Here is a 16571-nt window from a genome sequence, read left to right as displayed (position 1 = left end):
ACAGTTTACTCTCTAATAATTTTTAATGATACAACTTGGATGCCTGCTACATTTCAAAGACATGGAATCTACACAGATGTTGGCAAAAGCATTTAAGTTGTTTTAATTTTGGTTCATATAAAGAAAATATCCAAAACAATTATTCCTTCACCCACAATATATAATATTAATCTATATGTCTGAATGAAACTCTTTACCTCTTTGCATCCATCCTTCTTTCATCTTTCTAAAACTCTAGCAATGACAGCAAGAATTCATTAATCAACGTTAACACAGTACCTGTCTTGATCCTACTGTTTGCAAATCATGTTTAAAATGTTTTAAGACATGACAGCTACATAAATGCAATATATGACCCTAGAATATACCCTGTTCCAGGAGGAAAATTTACTATAAGGAACATTACTGGAATCTTGGTTAAAAATTAAAATATTACATCAATGTTAAATTTCTTGACTTTGACAACTGTACTTGGTAATGTAAGAAACACACTAATTTTTAACGGGTAGAAATACTAAGGGGGCTAATTGGCATGATGTCTGCAACCCACGCTCCAATGATTCAGAAAAACGTGTGTACGTGTGCACACACACATATGCGTGTGCGCAGACTTTACAAGAAAAACCTGTGGAATATCATCACTCTGAATTTTCCCAAAGTTCAATGAAAACACAAACCACAAAACTGACTGAATCCACTGCATGAATGAAGTAGACATTGTTAACGTATATTACATTTACTCTTAAAAATAATCTACTGCAGCAAGGGACTTCCCTGGTGGCACAGTGGTTAAGAATTCACCTGCCAATTCAGGGGACACGGGTTCAAGCTGGTCCGGGAAGATACCAGGTGCCGCGGAGCAACTAAGCCTGTGCGCCACAACTACTGAGCCTACGCTCGAGCCCGTGAGCCACAACTACTGAGCCCGCGTGCCACAACTACTGAAGCCCAGGTGCCTAGAGCCCATGCTCCTCAACAAGAGAAGCCACTGCAATGAGAAGCCTGTGCACCGCAATGAAGAGTAGCCCCTGCTCTCTGCAACTAGAAAAAGCCAGCGTGCAGCAACGAAGACCCAACGCAGCCAAAAATCAAATTAATTAATTAATTTTTAAAAAATTATAATCTACTGCAGCAAGCCTATCTCTATTCCCCTCAACAAGCATCCTGCCAGACTAATGCATCTTTATTATCCAAAGCAGAAAATAACCTAATCATCTCTTACCTGAAAAAGCTAAAATCTACCCTCCCCCCTTCATAAATCCTGAGAAAAAGCCAAAGAAACATGAAAACTGATGTATTCGGAAACAAAGCATGCCAAGACAAGATTACATTGAAATAAAAAGTAACATTGCACATAAAAAAAGGAAAAAAGGAAAGTTTCTGCCTTTATACTTCGGTGTTCTGAGGGCAAGGGAATGAATAACTGCTATAAACCAGGTCCTTTTGTATCTCTATCAACCTCTCCCAAAATAGAACAGACCATAACAAACTTTTTTTTAATAAGTCCACTCAAAATAGACTTTATAAAAGTATACAGTTAACACGTCATTATTCTTTGCAATGTAGAGATTCATACGAGAGAATTTTTTTGGAATACTGAAATTTACCTTAAGTGCCAAAAGCTTTTTCAATTCACAACAGTTTAGATGGAAACTTTAGTTCTAATATGTATCACTACATTCCTTGCTTTTAAACAGGTTATTCTTAGCCCCTGACAGTGTTATGATTATGAATACATTATTTCACTAGGCAGTAACACACGAGGCCTATGAGAGTGGCCAGGGCTGCCTGCCTCTATGGTGAGTAGGCCCATCACGCTACGATGTTTTGTAGTCCTTTGTATCCTCATCATATGTGTGATTTTTGGGCGCCTGTTTTTGTTTATGTCTGTGGTAATTTCTGCTTTGTCCATGTGCCTGTGCCTAAAAGCCCCTCACCCTTTCTAATACAGTGGGCCCAATCCACCACAGGCTAAAAACATAATAATAACTAAATTTGCTAAATTGTGTGCCAAATAACATCACCTAGGCAGTAGGGATCCAATTTGTAGCTCTGGCTCTATCTTCGTGCAACCTTTGGGTTTACAATCTTTTTGAAACAGAAATAATAGATGTCCTACCCATATCAAACATTTATTAACACCAAGTAAGCTGCTGGACTTGAAAGCTCTTAGTTAAAGGAGGAATACTAGAAACAAGTACCAACTGTTTTTGTTGTGATGCTGGTTATTAATATAGGCCATGAGCATTATGGCACTACCTAGAAACACTCTGTGACTCATTTCGATTTCGGAGTTATAATTCCAGGCCATCAGCTAGCTGTGTTCCTGAGATCAGATAGGCTAAGGAAACTGTAAAAGGATCAACATTTAATGTCTAAGCAGAAAATGTATACAAATAGGTTTATAATAATCTCCAATAAAACTGGCCCTGTGACACTGATTGGTGTTCTTTCTTATCAAGAGAATATTCAACACAAATCTGGAATTAAATTTACAGTCACTGTTTTAAGCAGGCAGAGAAAATTTAAACACACAGCTAAGTACAGAACCTTGCAGCCACTTGTAAAAGATGGACGAACGGGGAGAAGTTTGCTAGAAAACTCCTCTAAACTTTTAATCTCATCAACAAATTTCTATGACAATGAAGACATCTGATAAGTTTACCACAAGTAATCATAAATTATTGGTGCTGATCATTCCATTTTATTTTTTTGAAAACAGCTTGGTGGCTGAGTAAATCATATTCTGCCTGGGGCTATGTAGCTTACCTCGCATTATTTCAGAATCATCTAAAATGACTCATTTTTCTATTAAAATGATGAATGAGCTAAATGAGGTATGTAATAAATACTGCAGGTTTGTAAACAGATTCCTGCTCTCTGGAGAATGAGGCCTTACTTCATTTGGTAATTCTGCCCCTTGGTATTTTCAGAAGAAGTCATCCTTAAAATATAGTTAGTAAAGAAAATCGTGGAGAGAGTCACATTGGAACAAAATTGTTGAATGTCTTTATGGTGAAGGGAATAACCCCTGGCTACATGACAATAAGCCCTCCCACCCCCGAAAGCAGGGCACAGTTCAAAACATCAAGAAACACAGAAAGAACATAACTCAATCCCATTTAGGAATCATATCTAAGCAACAAAAGCAGGGATACATAAAAGAAATAAATACAGAGCTGAGCAAGGATGTTCTTCAGCACTCTGAAGAATTTAATGCCCAATAAACAAAAATGAAGCAGACCTCACTGCACATGGTATGTCACCTAGCAAACATTACTTCTCTTCAATTTACTACTGAATTCACTAAACTAGAGGTCCACGCACCACAGGCTGAAAGCAGTTCTCCAAGGCTATATCAAAACTGACAGTTCTGGGACCTCCCCGGTGGCACAGTGGTTGAGAACCTGCCCGCCAATGCAGGGGACACAGGTTCGAGCCCTGGTCCAGGAAGATCCCACATGCCGTGGAGCAACTAAGCCCATGCACCACAACTACTGAGCCTGCACTCTAGAGCCCGTGAGCCACAACTACTGAGCCCGTGTGCCACAACTACTGAAGCCCGCGTGCCTAGAGCCCGTGCTCTGCAACGGGAGAAGCCACTGCAATGAGAAGCCCATGCACCGCCACGAAGGGAAGCCCCCACTCACCACAACTGGAGAAAGCCCGCGCGCAGCAACGAAGACCCAACACAGCCAAAAATAAATAAAATTAAAAACAAAAAACTGACAGTTCTGAGACTTGCCAGGGAGACAAATTGGAAAGACTGCTGTTGAACAAAAAGGAGCACGTTTGCCTTAGAGTCTCATTCAAAACATAATGTGCAAAACTCTTCTTTGGGATTTGGAAGGATTGATAGACTTCATTATGCTTCTGTTAAACTTTTAATCTGTTACAGGTTAAAGCAAACACTGAGGGCCATAATTCTTAGCCTCTTCAGTAGGAGATGAGATTATGATGTCACTTCAATAAAATTCCAAGGCCCAAATGACAGTTCATCACAGACCAGGCAGTGAAGCAAATAAGTTAACAATAAATGCCAGGGCATTATAAAGAGATGGAATTATAACCAGCCCTTTGTACCTTAGCTACCTATGGATTTTTATTCAATGCTCTCCGTACCTCACCTTGACACCCATAATGACCCAACTGATGGGATGTCAATAAGATATTTATGGCAGGGATACAACATATGACACCACTCAACAGGTGTTGCCCTGAGCCAACTAGTTTGCAAGAAACTTGATGAATTTTTAAAGTGCATTCAGAACGACAACAGACAGCACACTCTAAGCAGAGGTGCTCCTCACAGCTGTCTTTAAATACAACTACTTGTTGGCAAGAACGTCAGCAGCATTATACTCAACTCTTCTCTAACCACTCTGTCAACAGGTCACACAGACTGAGATAGTTCCTTCAAAAAAAGCAACACCAGCAAATTGCAGTCACCTCTACACTGTGTTCACTGGACAGACTCACCAACCTCGACAGTGAGATTTAATCTCCACTCTGAAAAGAACGCTCAGCCATTCTCTCCTCCAGGCCCTTCAGCATCTGTTCAGCGTGACATCAGGTTTCTCTCAGGCTATTTGGTAATGTTAAGATCCTAGGTATTCCTGCAAATCTTGATGAGGAAGGGGTTTGACTACATACGTTTGAGAAATACATTCATCTGGTTAAGATTTCGTTATACAAGCAATACTGAAATCTGCAACAGCAGTCTTATTCTTTCTGGGCTCTTAACGTAAAGACGAGGTTGGCATACTGAGACAAAACTTGTTTCTCTTTTTCTACTACTGTGGCAAACAAACATACCAGAAGCTGCCCTGCCACTCCATGGAATATTTGACTAACAGTATCTTCACAGGGCTGTATGCATTCCAGCTGACAACAGTCATGCTGCTTTAACACGCACAGGAAGTAAAGAGCACACAAGATAACAAAGTACATAAAGGGAGAAGATGGGATGCGGATGCTCTGTCCTGGAAACTATAATGGCCTGCTGAATCCAAACACTTACACAGGAGGCAAAATGATGCTGTATGCCTCTGCTCCCGCCTGTCTTGAGGGCTGCTGCCCTTTACGTTTCCTGGTAAGACAGGAACTGAGCAAGAGACAGGAAGAATGCGCTTGCAGATGGATCCTAAGTCCCATTCTCACCAATAACATCGAGGAAAATATCTTATGCCTAAATGGCTTAAATCTCTGACATAAAGCAGAAATTCTATATTTAAATAGTCCTCGAAAGTGAAAGCTCAAACTCATTAACTTCATTTTTGGCATTCAAAGCAAATTAATATGCCATGCATGTCAGAACAATTGGGGATTTGTGTCTATAGCAAGAAAACCAGCCCAGGGCATATATAACCAGAGGGAGTGTATTAATAGAGATTATAACTGAACTACTAAATTGCACCCCAAAAATATAGCACTTTTTTTTTTTTTTTTAATGGCTGCATTGGGTCTTCGTTGCTGTGCACGGGCTTTCGCTAGTTGCAGCGAGCGGGGGCTACTCTTCGTTGCGGTGCACAGGCTTCAAATTGCGGTGGCTTCTCTTGTTGCGGAGCACGGTCTCTAGGCATACAGGCTTCAGGAGTTGTGGCACGTGGGCTCTAGAGCACAGGCTCAGTAGTTGTGGCGCACGGGTTTAGTTGCTCCACGGCATGTGGGATCTTCCTGGACCAGGGCTCGAACCCGTGTCCCCTGCATTGGCAGGTGGTTTCTTAATCACTGCACCACCAGGGAAGTCCAAAATAGCAAACATTTTTAAAAAGGATTTTTAAGTGCCCAAGAAAAGAACCCAGGATAACCAGTGCTACACTGCAACTTCATCTACCTGGTTAATTTTAATGATACTAAAAGCCCCAAGTGATCACCCTTACCTTTCTTCAACACAGAACTTTTGAGCATGAACTACGTTGATCATTTCAAAATTACAACCCCAAGTGTATTCTTTGCCCTTGGGCAGAACCTCACTTATACTTGGGCAGCAGTGGTATTCTTATCTACTTCCTTTAATTTAGTCATTTTCCTCCAGACCCCAAATTCAAAACCTTTTTCTCTTTACCATGAAATTTCAACTGTCACAGTTTGAAGCACAAACAAAACACAGAACTGAAAAGCATACAGCACAAAATTAATCAATTCTTCTTCTTGACTGCTTCACTGGAGCATTTCAGACAAAAGGGAAACTGGGGATGAAAAGTGACATTTTGGTGAAACAGCAGCTTAAATTTACAAAAACTGAATTTATGCATCCAATTACCCTAATTTTTTTGTGTTATTTTTTCTAAACACTATGAGGTATTACAAATTCAAAAATTATAACTTAAGTAGAAAAAAAAAAATCCAAGGTACGAATGACCTTCCCCACACACCCTATACTTGACTGGAGATGGAGACTTAGGAAAAGCAACCAAATCTAATTCATCTTTGCATCCCCAGCAACTGACATCACGTAGCACATAGTAGGTGTTTTATAAATGTGTGATGAAGGGGAACACAGAAGAGGATGATCTCTGTTTCCATTCATTCCCTCTTCTATTCCATCCTTCACACTTCACTAAAGAGAGCTATCAAAATGCCTGCATCTGCCACTGCATTTCAAACCTTTGCGTGTATGTAGTCCATGGTTCTTTGGGTTGCATACATGCTCCTCATGATCTCAGCCCTGCCAACTTCTTCTGCCTCATCCCTCAACACTCCTTACCCTGTACTTCCCACTCAGCAACTCCTTGTCGTATCCCAGTGTCCCCAGGCTTCCATGCTTTTCCCTGCAATACTGTAGGTTGGACCATCCCTACTCCTCAACCATACAGGCAATTCCTACTCATATTTCAAGATTCCACTCGGGCACCACTTCCCTAGGAAATCTTTTCTCGTCTTTCCCACTTCCTCTCCTCCCATTTCTACGACCTGAGTAGTAAATTCAATTCTTCATTTATTAAATCAGCAAGCATTTATTGACTCTTTACTCTTTGCCAGGCACCGGTATATATTAGGCTCTCAAATGTGTGAATGAACGAATGCAGACAGCAATGGGTTAAATGAAAGTAAATCCCTGCTTTCACTTAAGTGAGGATTCTCAAAAGGATATAAGTAGCATGGCTCTATCACAGGCTTAGCACTTTAAAAAAAAAGATACTTTTTTTGTAATGTGGACCATTTCTAAAGTCTTTATTGAATTTGTTACAATATTGCTTCCATTTTATGTTTTGTTTTTTGGCCTGGCTTGAAGCCACACACCCCCACATTAGAAGGCGAAGTCTTAACCACTCGACCTCCAGGGAAGTCCCAGACTTAGCACTTCTCAACGTTATTTTTCGTGTATCTGTCTCCCACATTGCACTAATTCCTTACAGATTTTGTCTTTTTCGTTTATGCATCCTTAGTATCCTGCACCGTGTTTTTCATACAGTAAAGCACTCAATAAAATATCGGTCCAAAAAGTGAAGGGAACTATTTCACATTTAGTTTTATAAGCTCCAGAATATTTAAGTAAATATTTCCTTAAGTAAGTAAATTGTAGCTTCAAGTTTAGCTTAAAAAAGAAAAAAATACTACACAGTTCTGTGGTTATAACAAGAAATGACTAATGTTAAACCAGCATTGTTTAATAAGACAGAAAGAGTGAATCAAAATTTTAATTGACATTTTAAAAAGAAATCAAATATAACCGCAAAGTCAAATAAACACAACCCCTTACTCTTTAATTTTAAAAAAAATCTAGTGACACAGCAAATATTAGATTTAGATGTAGGAGATCTCAAAGATACACAAATGTCAAGTCACATTAACTTTACAGGTTTCCTGGCTCTGTCCTTTTAATTAGTCTTCATTCTTTACAGAGTTGCTTTCCTGCTCCTAAGCCGCAATCCTTTCGTGCGAATTTTAGTTAACATTTTCATGTGGATACAGTTATCAGTAAACTGCCTCTCCAAAACCTCTGGGTAGAAAGAGCTGATGAAAATACTGGTACCAGTCAGTGAGAGGTACAGCGAGGAACTGGTATACGCTTCTTGAATCAAGAGCAGGACTCAACGGCTTCTCCAGCTAACGCAATTCTTCCAAGTGCCAACTTTTCATCTGATCCTATTTTAAAACTTCAGCAACAGGGCCATCATGACTTTGCCCTTCAAAGAGCTTCCATAAAGCTAGCTGCTACAACAACCGTGGGGAAAAAAAGCCTGGACTCACATCTAAGGAGACAGCAATCTAAATGTCAACTGTTCGTGGGCGGAGGATGGGAAGGGGGAGGAGAAGTTTTATCTCACAGCACTAACATTACATCAGTTTTGGGTTCTTTTTCCCCCTAGTTCTACTGAAAGACAGCTTTCCAATTCCTTCAAATGTGTGAAATCCAGCCTTTACTTTCTTGTTGGCTGCAATATTTGGGTACTAAATAAAGAGGAACAAATCAATGTTTGGCCATCACTCAAAAGAGTCCCACAGGGCTTCCCTGGTGGCACAGTGGTTGAGAATCTGCCTGCCAATGCAGGGGACACGGGTTCAAGCCCTGGTCTGGGAAGATCCCACATGCCACGGAGCAACTGGGCCCGTGAGCCACAACTACTGAGCCTGCGCTCTGCAACAAGAGAGGCCGCAATAGTGAGAGGACCACGCACCGCGATGAAGAGTGGCCCCCACTCACCGCAACTAGAGAAAGCCCTCGCACAGAAACGAAGACCCAACACAGCCAAAAATAAATTAATTAATTAATTAATTAAAAAAAAAAAGAGTCCCACATATTAGGGTTAAGAATGGCAGCCATGGGGGTCCAGCACTCACAGCAGAACAATTCTTAGGGTGACACTCACAAGAGTCATGGGTTCTGAGGACGCCCGCTCCCACAGCTGGGGATCAAGGCACTAACAGACAACACAGACTTGAAGTCATGTTCCACAGCACATGTTATACTGGATGGTGGGATGAAGAATCTGAAACCTGGACTGTGTACGTGGCAGGTGGGGGCGGAGGAGCAGAAAGAACTTAATGCTCCCTAAACATTAACTATACGTGCAACAATGCTATTTCCTTAGTAATTTTTTCTAAGGTCTAATTATGGTAAAATACACATGATATAAAATTTACCATTGCAACCATTTAGAAGTGTTAAGTTCCAGAGTGTAAAGTACATTCACACTGGTGCACAACCATCTCCAGAACTTTTCTCATCTTGCAAAACTGAGACTCCATACCCATTAAAAAGCTCTCCAGGTGGCTCTGCAGTGCAATGGATAGCACATTGGACTTCTAGTGACAAAAAAGCTCTCCATTCCTCCCTCTGCTCAGCCCCTTGCAACCACCCTGCTGTCTTCCGTCTCTGAATCTGAATACTCTAGATGCCTCATATAAGGAGAGTAATACAGTATTTATCTTTTTGTGACTGGCTTATTTCACTTAGCATAATGTCCCCAAGGTTCATCTATGTTGCATTAGGTGTTCGAATTTCCTTCCTTTTTAAGGCTGAATGACACTCCACTGTATGTATATAACACGTTTTTCTTTATACATTCATCTGTTGATGGACACTTGGACTGCTTCTACCTTTTGGCTATTATGAATAATGCTGCGATGGACAAGGGTGTACAAATATCTCTTTGAGGTCTTGCTTTTAATTCTTTTGGATAAAAACCCAGAAGAGTGGATTGCTGAATCATAGGGTGATTCTAGTTTTAATTTTTTTGAGGAACCACCATACTATTTTCCAAAGTGGCTGTACCGTTTTACATTCCCAGAACATCCTTGCCAATACTTTTTATTGTCTGTTTTCTTTTTTTTTAAATAGTAGCCATCCTAATGGATATGAGGTGGTTCCTTAGTGACTTTTACATTTTCTAAATTTTCTATAATATCCCTGTATTATGTTAATAATTAGAGGAAAATTCAGTGAAATACATTCAACCATTAAATGTGATCATGCAAATACATACTTACTGGTATAGAAAGACCTTTATCATATAGTCTAAATTTTTTTAATCTGAAGGTTACTGTAAGAGTTATATAAAACTATATATACTATTATCTATGTTTGGAGAAATACAAATATACATATTAATATAAATATTTTATACAGACTCAGTAATATGAAAAGGAATATAAAACAATAAACCAGAATCTTAACAGTAATTATCTCTGGATAACGGTAATCTAACTGATCTTATTATTTCTGTATTTATTTTCTGATCTTTACCCAAAGAATATGCATGTCTTCTACAATCATGAACAACAACAATAAAGGGGGTAATGTGGTAAATAAGTTGGGAGTCACCAGGTACCTACATTGCTGTAGGCAGCCATGTTGCTGTGGCCATGAACTATCACTTAAATGTCTGAGAATGCTCAAGCCAGGACGGGAACCTCTGAATCAGCTATAATACTATTACATAAATTCTACTTTTAGTCTCAACATGCTTTGAGGGCTCTGTTTAGCATGATAGATGCTGAAATTCAGGAGTTCTGAGTACAGTAATTTGCCACCCATACCCTACAACCCCAGAATCAGTAAAGAAGAGACCTACAAAACAGAATATACAATGCCAGCTTCTTATGCTTAACCTGAAAACAAAAAAACAGACAAGGAAATAGAGAGGATTTATAAGGTACAAGGAAAAAATGTGCTGAAGACATACTGCTCCAACTCAACTACATTACATAATATTCTAGTTACTGTTAGTTAAGAAATTTTTTTATACTTTCACATTTCTTGTGAAAACTCTCCTTTTTTATGCCATCTCATGTGCCTGTGTGTGCATTTAATGAGTTTTTTGAAAAATCCCAATCTGCTTATCTCTCAGAACTAAAAGAACAAGACAATATATTCAAATTTAGGCCAAGAAAAGTAGAGAAAAAAATGCTTCAAAGATAAGAGGCAAAAGCAAGGGCACAAAGAAGAATGCCAACCAAGGAGTCTTCTGCCCACTAGAAACCGAGAAGCTCGCTCCGCAACCATCCTCCACCATAAGCACTGCTAACACTCTCCACTCCATCCCTGGCCTTCGAACTGCGAGGCTGTAAAATACGTGGGAATGACCCTTCAACACACTGGCCTGATATGCTTTCAACTTCCTCAAAACAATCCTCAAACTTGGGAGCACAGCAGATGTCATGATTGAATTACTCAACACCTAACATCTTTAATTCTGAAATTATCCCCCATTCACAACGAATGACTTTCCTTCCACATCTCTTGGCCTCAGTTCCACTCAAGGTGTGTGTCCTCGTGATAGCGCCAACCGGTCCCTTGACTTTCCTTTCTTAGTCCATCACCTCTGCTCTGGCTTCACGGCCTACCCATTCAGCCTGGATCCTGGATTAGTCACTGAAGAAATGGATTCATTACACATTGGCTTACTTGTATCTTCTCTATTGGCGCCTGGTCATAAGTTAGCCTCTCAAAGAAAGGACCAAGGGAAAGAACAGGAGAGAAACGACTCTTTTCTTATATTGTTAATGATCCCCAGCTGCCTGAACTAGGGACATCCCCCTGAGTCTTTCATCCTAAGTTCTCCACTATATAGTCACATTTTATCTTTCCAATGAGTTCCCAGCCATATTCCAATGAGCACTAAAGCTTCTGAGAAGTCAGAGAAGTGACATGAGGGTTTCTAGGAAGGCTAAAGTGAGGGTTGAGTAGTCAGGACCCCAGGCTTCACCCAGAACGGCTGCACTTTTATTTAACAATGAGAAGTTGTTAAATCAATCATGTTGCATGCAGAAAACACTATTGTTCAGCCATTAAAAACTACATTTCGGTGATATAAAGAAAATGTTCACGATGCTAAACCCTATGTACAGCACTATTCAAAGTCCTCAATAGGTAACAGACCCAGGAATAAAAACTGTCTAGAGGGAAACACCCCGGTGTAAACCGTGGTTACGTGAGAATGGTAGATTTATATGGGTGCCTCTTAAATTTTCTTCTACTTATTATAATAATCATTTTTAAACATGTTTATGTAATCTATTTTTAAAATATATTTTCTTTGAAAAAATTATTTCCTTTCTTATAAAAAATGGCTCCCCTTTCTGAAGCCCAGAAAGCGACTGATCAAACCTTACTCGCCTTTGGGACTTCCCTGGCGGTCCAGTGGTTAAGACTCCGCGCTTCCAATGCAGGGGTGCGGGTTCAATCCCTACTTGGGGAACTAAGATCCCACATGCCGCGTGGTATGGCCAAAAAAAACAAAAAAACAAACACTTTACTCACCTTTGCTGGAGACTTCCCAGGCTAACATCTGGTGGTTGCCAGGAAGGAGAGAAACAAGCTAGGCTGCTCACCCCAGAGGTTTCAAATACAATGAAACCAAAAGCAAGGGGGATGGGAGCAAGCAAACAATTCCCTTCAGGCAAGATGCCTGTGTCTCCGTGTTGATCTTTTCTTCAATAACTCTCATTACACCTGCCTTAAAGTCTTTGATGGTTAATCTTAGCAAATTGTCAACCACTTGTAAAAGGCAAAAATAAAGAAAATCTAAGCAAAGAGAACATGAATATCATCCACACTGAAAGTTGGCAAGCTTTTCCCAAACATCAGAAGTTTCCTCGTAGACAAGACCTTTCCACTAAATCTTTAATACTCACCAGGTGCTTTGCCTTAGCACGTTCCTCCTCATTTGATATCCTCTCACGAAGAATAGCTCTGGTCAACTGCTCATTGGCAAAAGCCTTCTCTGAGTCCAGTTCTTTGCTTTGCTTTAGTCTGAAAAGACAACAAAGGTCTAACTTAGAGGGAGAAAAAGAAAGATTTTAGTAGTTGACATCATTTTTCGTAATGAAATATATTAAAGCCACAGATTTAGCAGATGAAATCATCTTGGCCTAAAATTTATCCAAAGCAGGTATATTTTCTAGTAAACCCTCAAGCAGCCTCTACCCAAGCATTTAAAATAACCGAATTCAAATACATCAAGAGGCTAATCAATCTGACTGCTGAATTAGTTTTACAAAGATCTTCTTATGTCAGCTTGAAATCTGCCCATCTAAATATCTGATCCCTGGTGCCTCCATCTGCCCTCTGGAGATAGCAGTAATACATCTAATTAAAAAGCCATCCACAAGACAAATATTTGAAGGTAACCATCATCTTCCCATGAAAACTGACTCAACTGTTCACTGAATACACGCCAGGCAATGTGCGAGGCACTGATGTCACAGTACTGACAAGGACCAGTCTCTGTCCTCATGGACCTGACATTACGGCAGGAACTAAAAACACGGTGAAGAGATCCTCCCTCCCAGCGAATGTTCCGACAATCTTTATCTGCAAAAATGGCCAGACCCTTCAAGAGCAGGGCTCCTCACTTGTGGGATGACTCCAATTTGTCCCTTAGCTCCAAACTAAATGCAACACTGCAGACATGATCCAGCAAAGTAAGACAATAGAACCTCACCTTCCAAGATTCCCACACAACACTAATTCTACTAATGAAGCATCTGATTGCATTAGGTCTATCAGTAACCTCATCACACAACTAGTTCACACTAAGTTACAATCCATTAAAACCCCTCCACTGTGCATGACAAGGACAAATTACTTTGGCACCCATCTTCACCATAGTGCCCGGCACATAAAGGTATTCAGTAGTCACTGAATGAGAGTACATTTTAGTCTAATCTCATGGACAAAGATTTTCTGATTGCCTTTTCTTCTTTGAGAGAATAACCCCTCTATACCATCATAGCCCAAAGGTATAAGCAATGCTTTAAAAAGAAAAAGTAAGGACTTCTCTCCAGAGAACCTCATGTAGGCCGGGCCCGCCAGGGAACAAACAAGGCCCCTGAGAGCTCCACCTAGTTCGCAGGATAATATCCCACAGCAGGATTTGGAGTCAACAATGGCTAAACCCCAGGTGGTTGTAGCTCCTGTATTAATGCCTAAGCTGTCTGTAAACGCCCCGTGAATTTTACCCATCAAGTTATTCTAATTATACAGAATCCTATGAGGATGGTTGTGAGGATTATCCCACTTTGTCAGAATATGTTCAGGATTTTTTGAATCATCTTTCAGAGCAGCCTGGCAGTTTTGAAACTGAAATTGAACACTTTGCGGAGACCCTGAATGGCTGGGTTACAACAGATGATGCTTTGCAAGAACTTGTGGAACTCATCTATCAACAGGCCACATCTATCCCAAATTTCTCTTCCATGGGAGCTCGCCTCTGTAATTACCTGTCCCATCATCTGACAATTAGCCCACAGAGTGGCAACTTCTGCCAATTGCTACTTCAAAGATGTTGGACTGAATATGAAGTTAAAGATCAAGCTGCAAAAGGGGATAAAGTGACTCGAAAACGATTCCACGCATTTGTACTCTTTCTGGGAGAACTTTATCTTAACCTGGAGATCAAAGGAACAAATGGACAGGTTACAAGGGCAGATATTCTTCAGGTCAGTCTTTGGGAGTTGCTGAATGCCCTCTTTTCTAAGCCTATGGATGACAACTTAATTGGTGCAGTAAAATTACTGAAGTTGACAGGGTGAGTTTTAGAAGATGCCTGGAAGGAAAAAGGAAAGACTGATATGGAAGAAATTATTCAGAGAATTGAAAATGTTGTCCTAGATGCAAATTGCAGCAGAGATGTAAAACAGATGCTCTTGAAGCTTGTAGAACTCCGGTCAAGTAACTGGGGTAGAGTCCATGCAACTTCAACATACAGGGAAGCAACACCTGAAAATGATCCTGATTATTTTATGAATGAGCCAACATTTTATACATCTGATAGTGTTCCTTTCACTGCAGCTGATCCAGATTACCAAGAGAAATATCAAGAGTTACTTGAAAGAGAAGACTTTTCTCCACATTATGAAGAAAATGGAACAGATTTATCTGGGGGTGGTCATACTTGGATGATACTGATGGTAAGATGGACCCAGAGGTAGAAGAAACTTATGAAAAGTCCTGTTTGGAATCAGAGCATAAGCGAAAATAGTAAAATTAAATTTCAGCATATCAATTTTATAAAGCACTTTAAGTTATGGTGATTTATTTTTTATTTTTATATAAATTTATTTATTAATTATTTATTTTTGGCTGTGTTGGATCTTTGTTGCTTCACGTGGGCTTTCTCTACTTGCGGTGAGCGGGGGCTACTCTTCGTTGTGGTGTGCGGGCTTCTCATTGTGGTGGCTTCTCTTGTTGCAGAGCACAGGCTCTAGGCGTGAGGGCTTCAGTAGTTGTGGCACACGGGCTCAGCAGTTGTGGCTCGCAGACTCTAGAGTGCAGGCTCAGTAGTTGTGGCGCACGGGCTTAGTTGCTCTGCGGCATGTGGGATCTTCCTGGACCAGGGCTCGAACCCGTGTCCCCTGCATTGGCAGGCAGATTCTTAACCACTGCACCACCAGGGAAGTCCGGTTATGGTGATTTACCAGAACACAGGAAAAGCAAGAAAATGTGTCACACTTACACTAAATTAAGGATGTTGAGTTATGTCACTAATGTATGCAACTTTAATTTTGTTTAACACTCTCTGCCAAAATAAACTTTATTCCCTACAACTTAAAATGTGCATGTATGTGTGTGTGTGTGGATATATATATATATATATATAAATATATATATATAAAATAGTTTATTATGTACAGTTAATTCCACTGTTTTGGCTGTAATAAAATCGATTTTGGAAAAGAAAAAGAAAAGAAAAAGTAAAATTTTTATGTTGGTATAAGTGAAATTCTGAGTGCAATCGACTTTTTAAGTGGGAATGATGAGCACCAAATTGAACTCAATACTAGTCTATCAAATTTCAGTTTTTAAAAAGATTATTGAAAAGAAATAAGAAAATAAAACTTATGGTTATTCTCTTTAAATTGCTACATCACCTTGATACTCTGAAATTCTCACAAATCAACTCTAACAGATAAAATCACTTTGTAAAATATATTCCAAAATTATAATGCTTCCCCCCTAAAAATTAAACCTGTGTGGTTTTATGTCTTGAATAAAGATAAATAAAAGAAACAAATATACTTTTACCCAAATAAATCCTGGAGTTACATAAAAGGAAAGCAACATAAAAAACAAAGTGGTCCACATAAGGATATTGTGCAGATAACTGCTGAAGTTATCATACCAGATTAGAAAACTAGGCAGTTATAGCATCTCTACCAGCCTATCACTTGAAAGTAAAAGACATTACCTATTTTACAAGTGAAGTGCAAACTAAAATAAAATAAAAATTACTATCATTTATGGATCACCTACTATATGCAAACACTGTGCAAACACTTTACATACATATATAAAACTAGTATGAAACTTACATTATTATTAGTTCTTGAACATAAAGTGAATTCTATACAACTAAATTTTCTCATATCTTCCACATTTGGTGTATCAAATTTTAAAGTATTGTTCATTTTAATACTACATTTTTTTCTGAGTTTACTTGCATATGGCATAAACTTCTATTACAAATGGAGTTTCTGAAGTACCTCAACTTAAAGAAATATCATAAAGTTTGGCAAGTTAATGAAAAAGAAGCAATAACATAAGCACAAAAGTCTTCAGTGTTATAAAAAATAAAGATTATTCAGCTGGCAGTACTTGGTACAGAAGCACAAACTTTGGAGTT

General features: G+C 39.5%; 1 protein-coding gene and 1 pseudogene across 1 annotated transcript in view; one reads left to right on the top strand and one right to left on the bottom strand.

The window, feature by feature from the left end:
• Positions 1 to 16571, bottom strand: part of CHCHD3 (coiled-coil-helix-coiled-coil-helix domain containing 3) — a 281556-nt gene that overhangs the window by 165429 nt on the left and 99556 nt on the right. Inside the window, exon 4 of the mRNA XM_036862858.1 lies at positions 12583 to 12700. Within this exon, the coding sequence (XP_036718753.1) occupies positions 12583 to 12700 (118 nt within the window). The remainder of the gene's footprint in view (positions 1 to 12582; positions 12701 to 16571) is intronic.
• Positions 13821 to 14930, top strand: LOC118900486 (annotated as a pseudogene).

Source organism: Balaenoptera musculus, chromosome 9 (assembly GCF_009873245.2).
Source record: "Balaenoptera musculus isolate JJ_BM4_2016_0621 chromosome 9, mBalMus1.pri.v3, whole genome shotgun sequence".
In the NCBI taxonomy this organism is placed as follows: domain Eukaryota; kingdom Metazoa; phylum Chordata; class Mammalia; order Artiodactyla; family Balaenopteridae; genus Balaenoptera; species Balaenoptera musculus.
The sequence above is the reverse complement of the archived record's forward strand: the minus strand, read 5'-3'. Positions and strand labels throughout refer to the sequence as shown.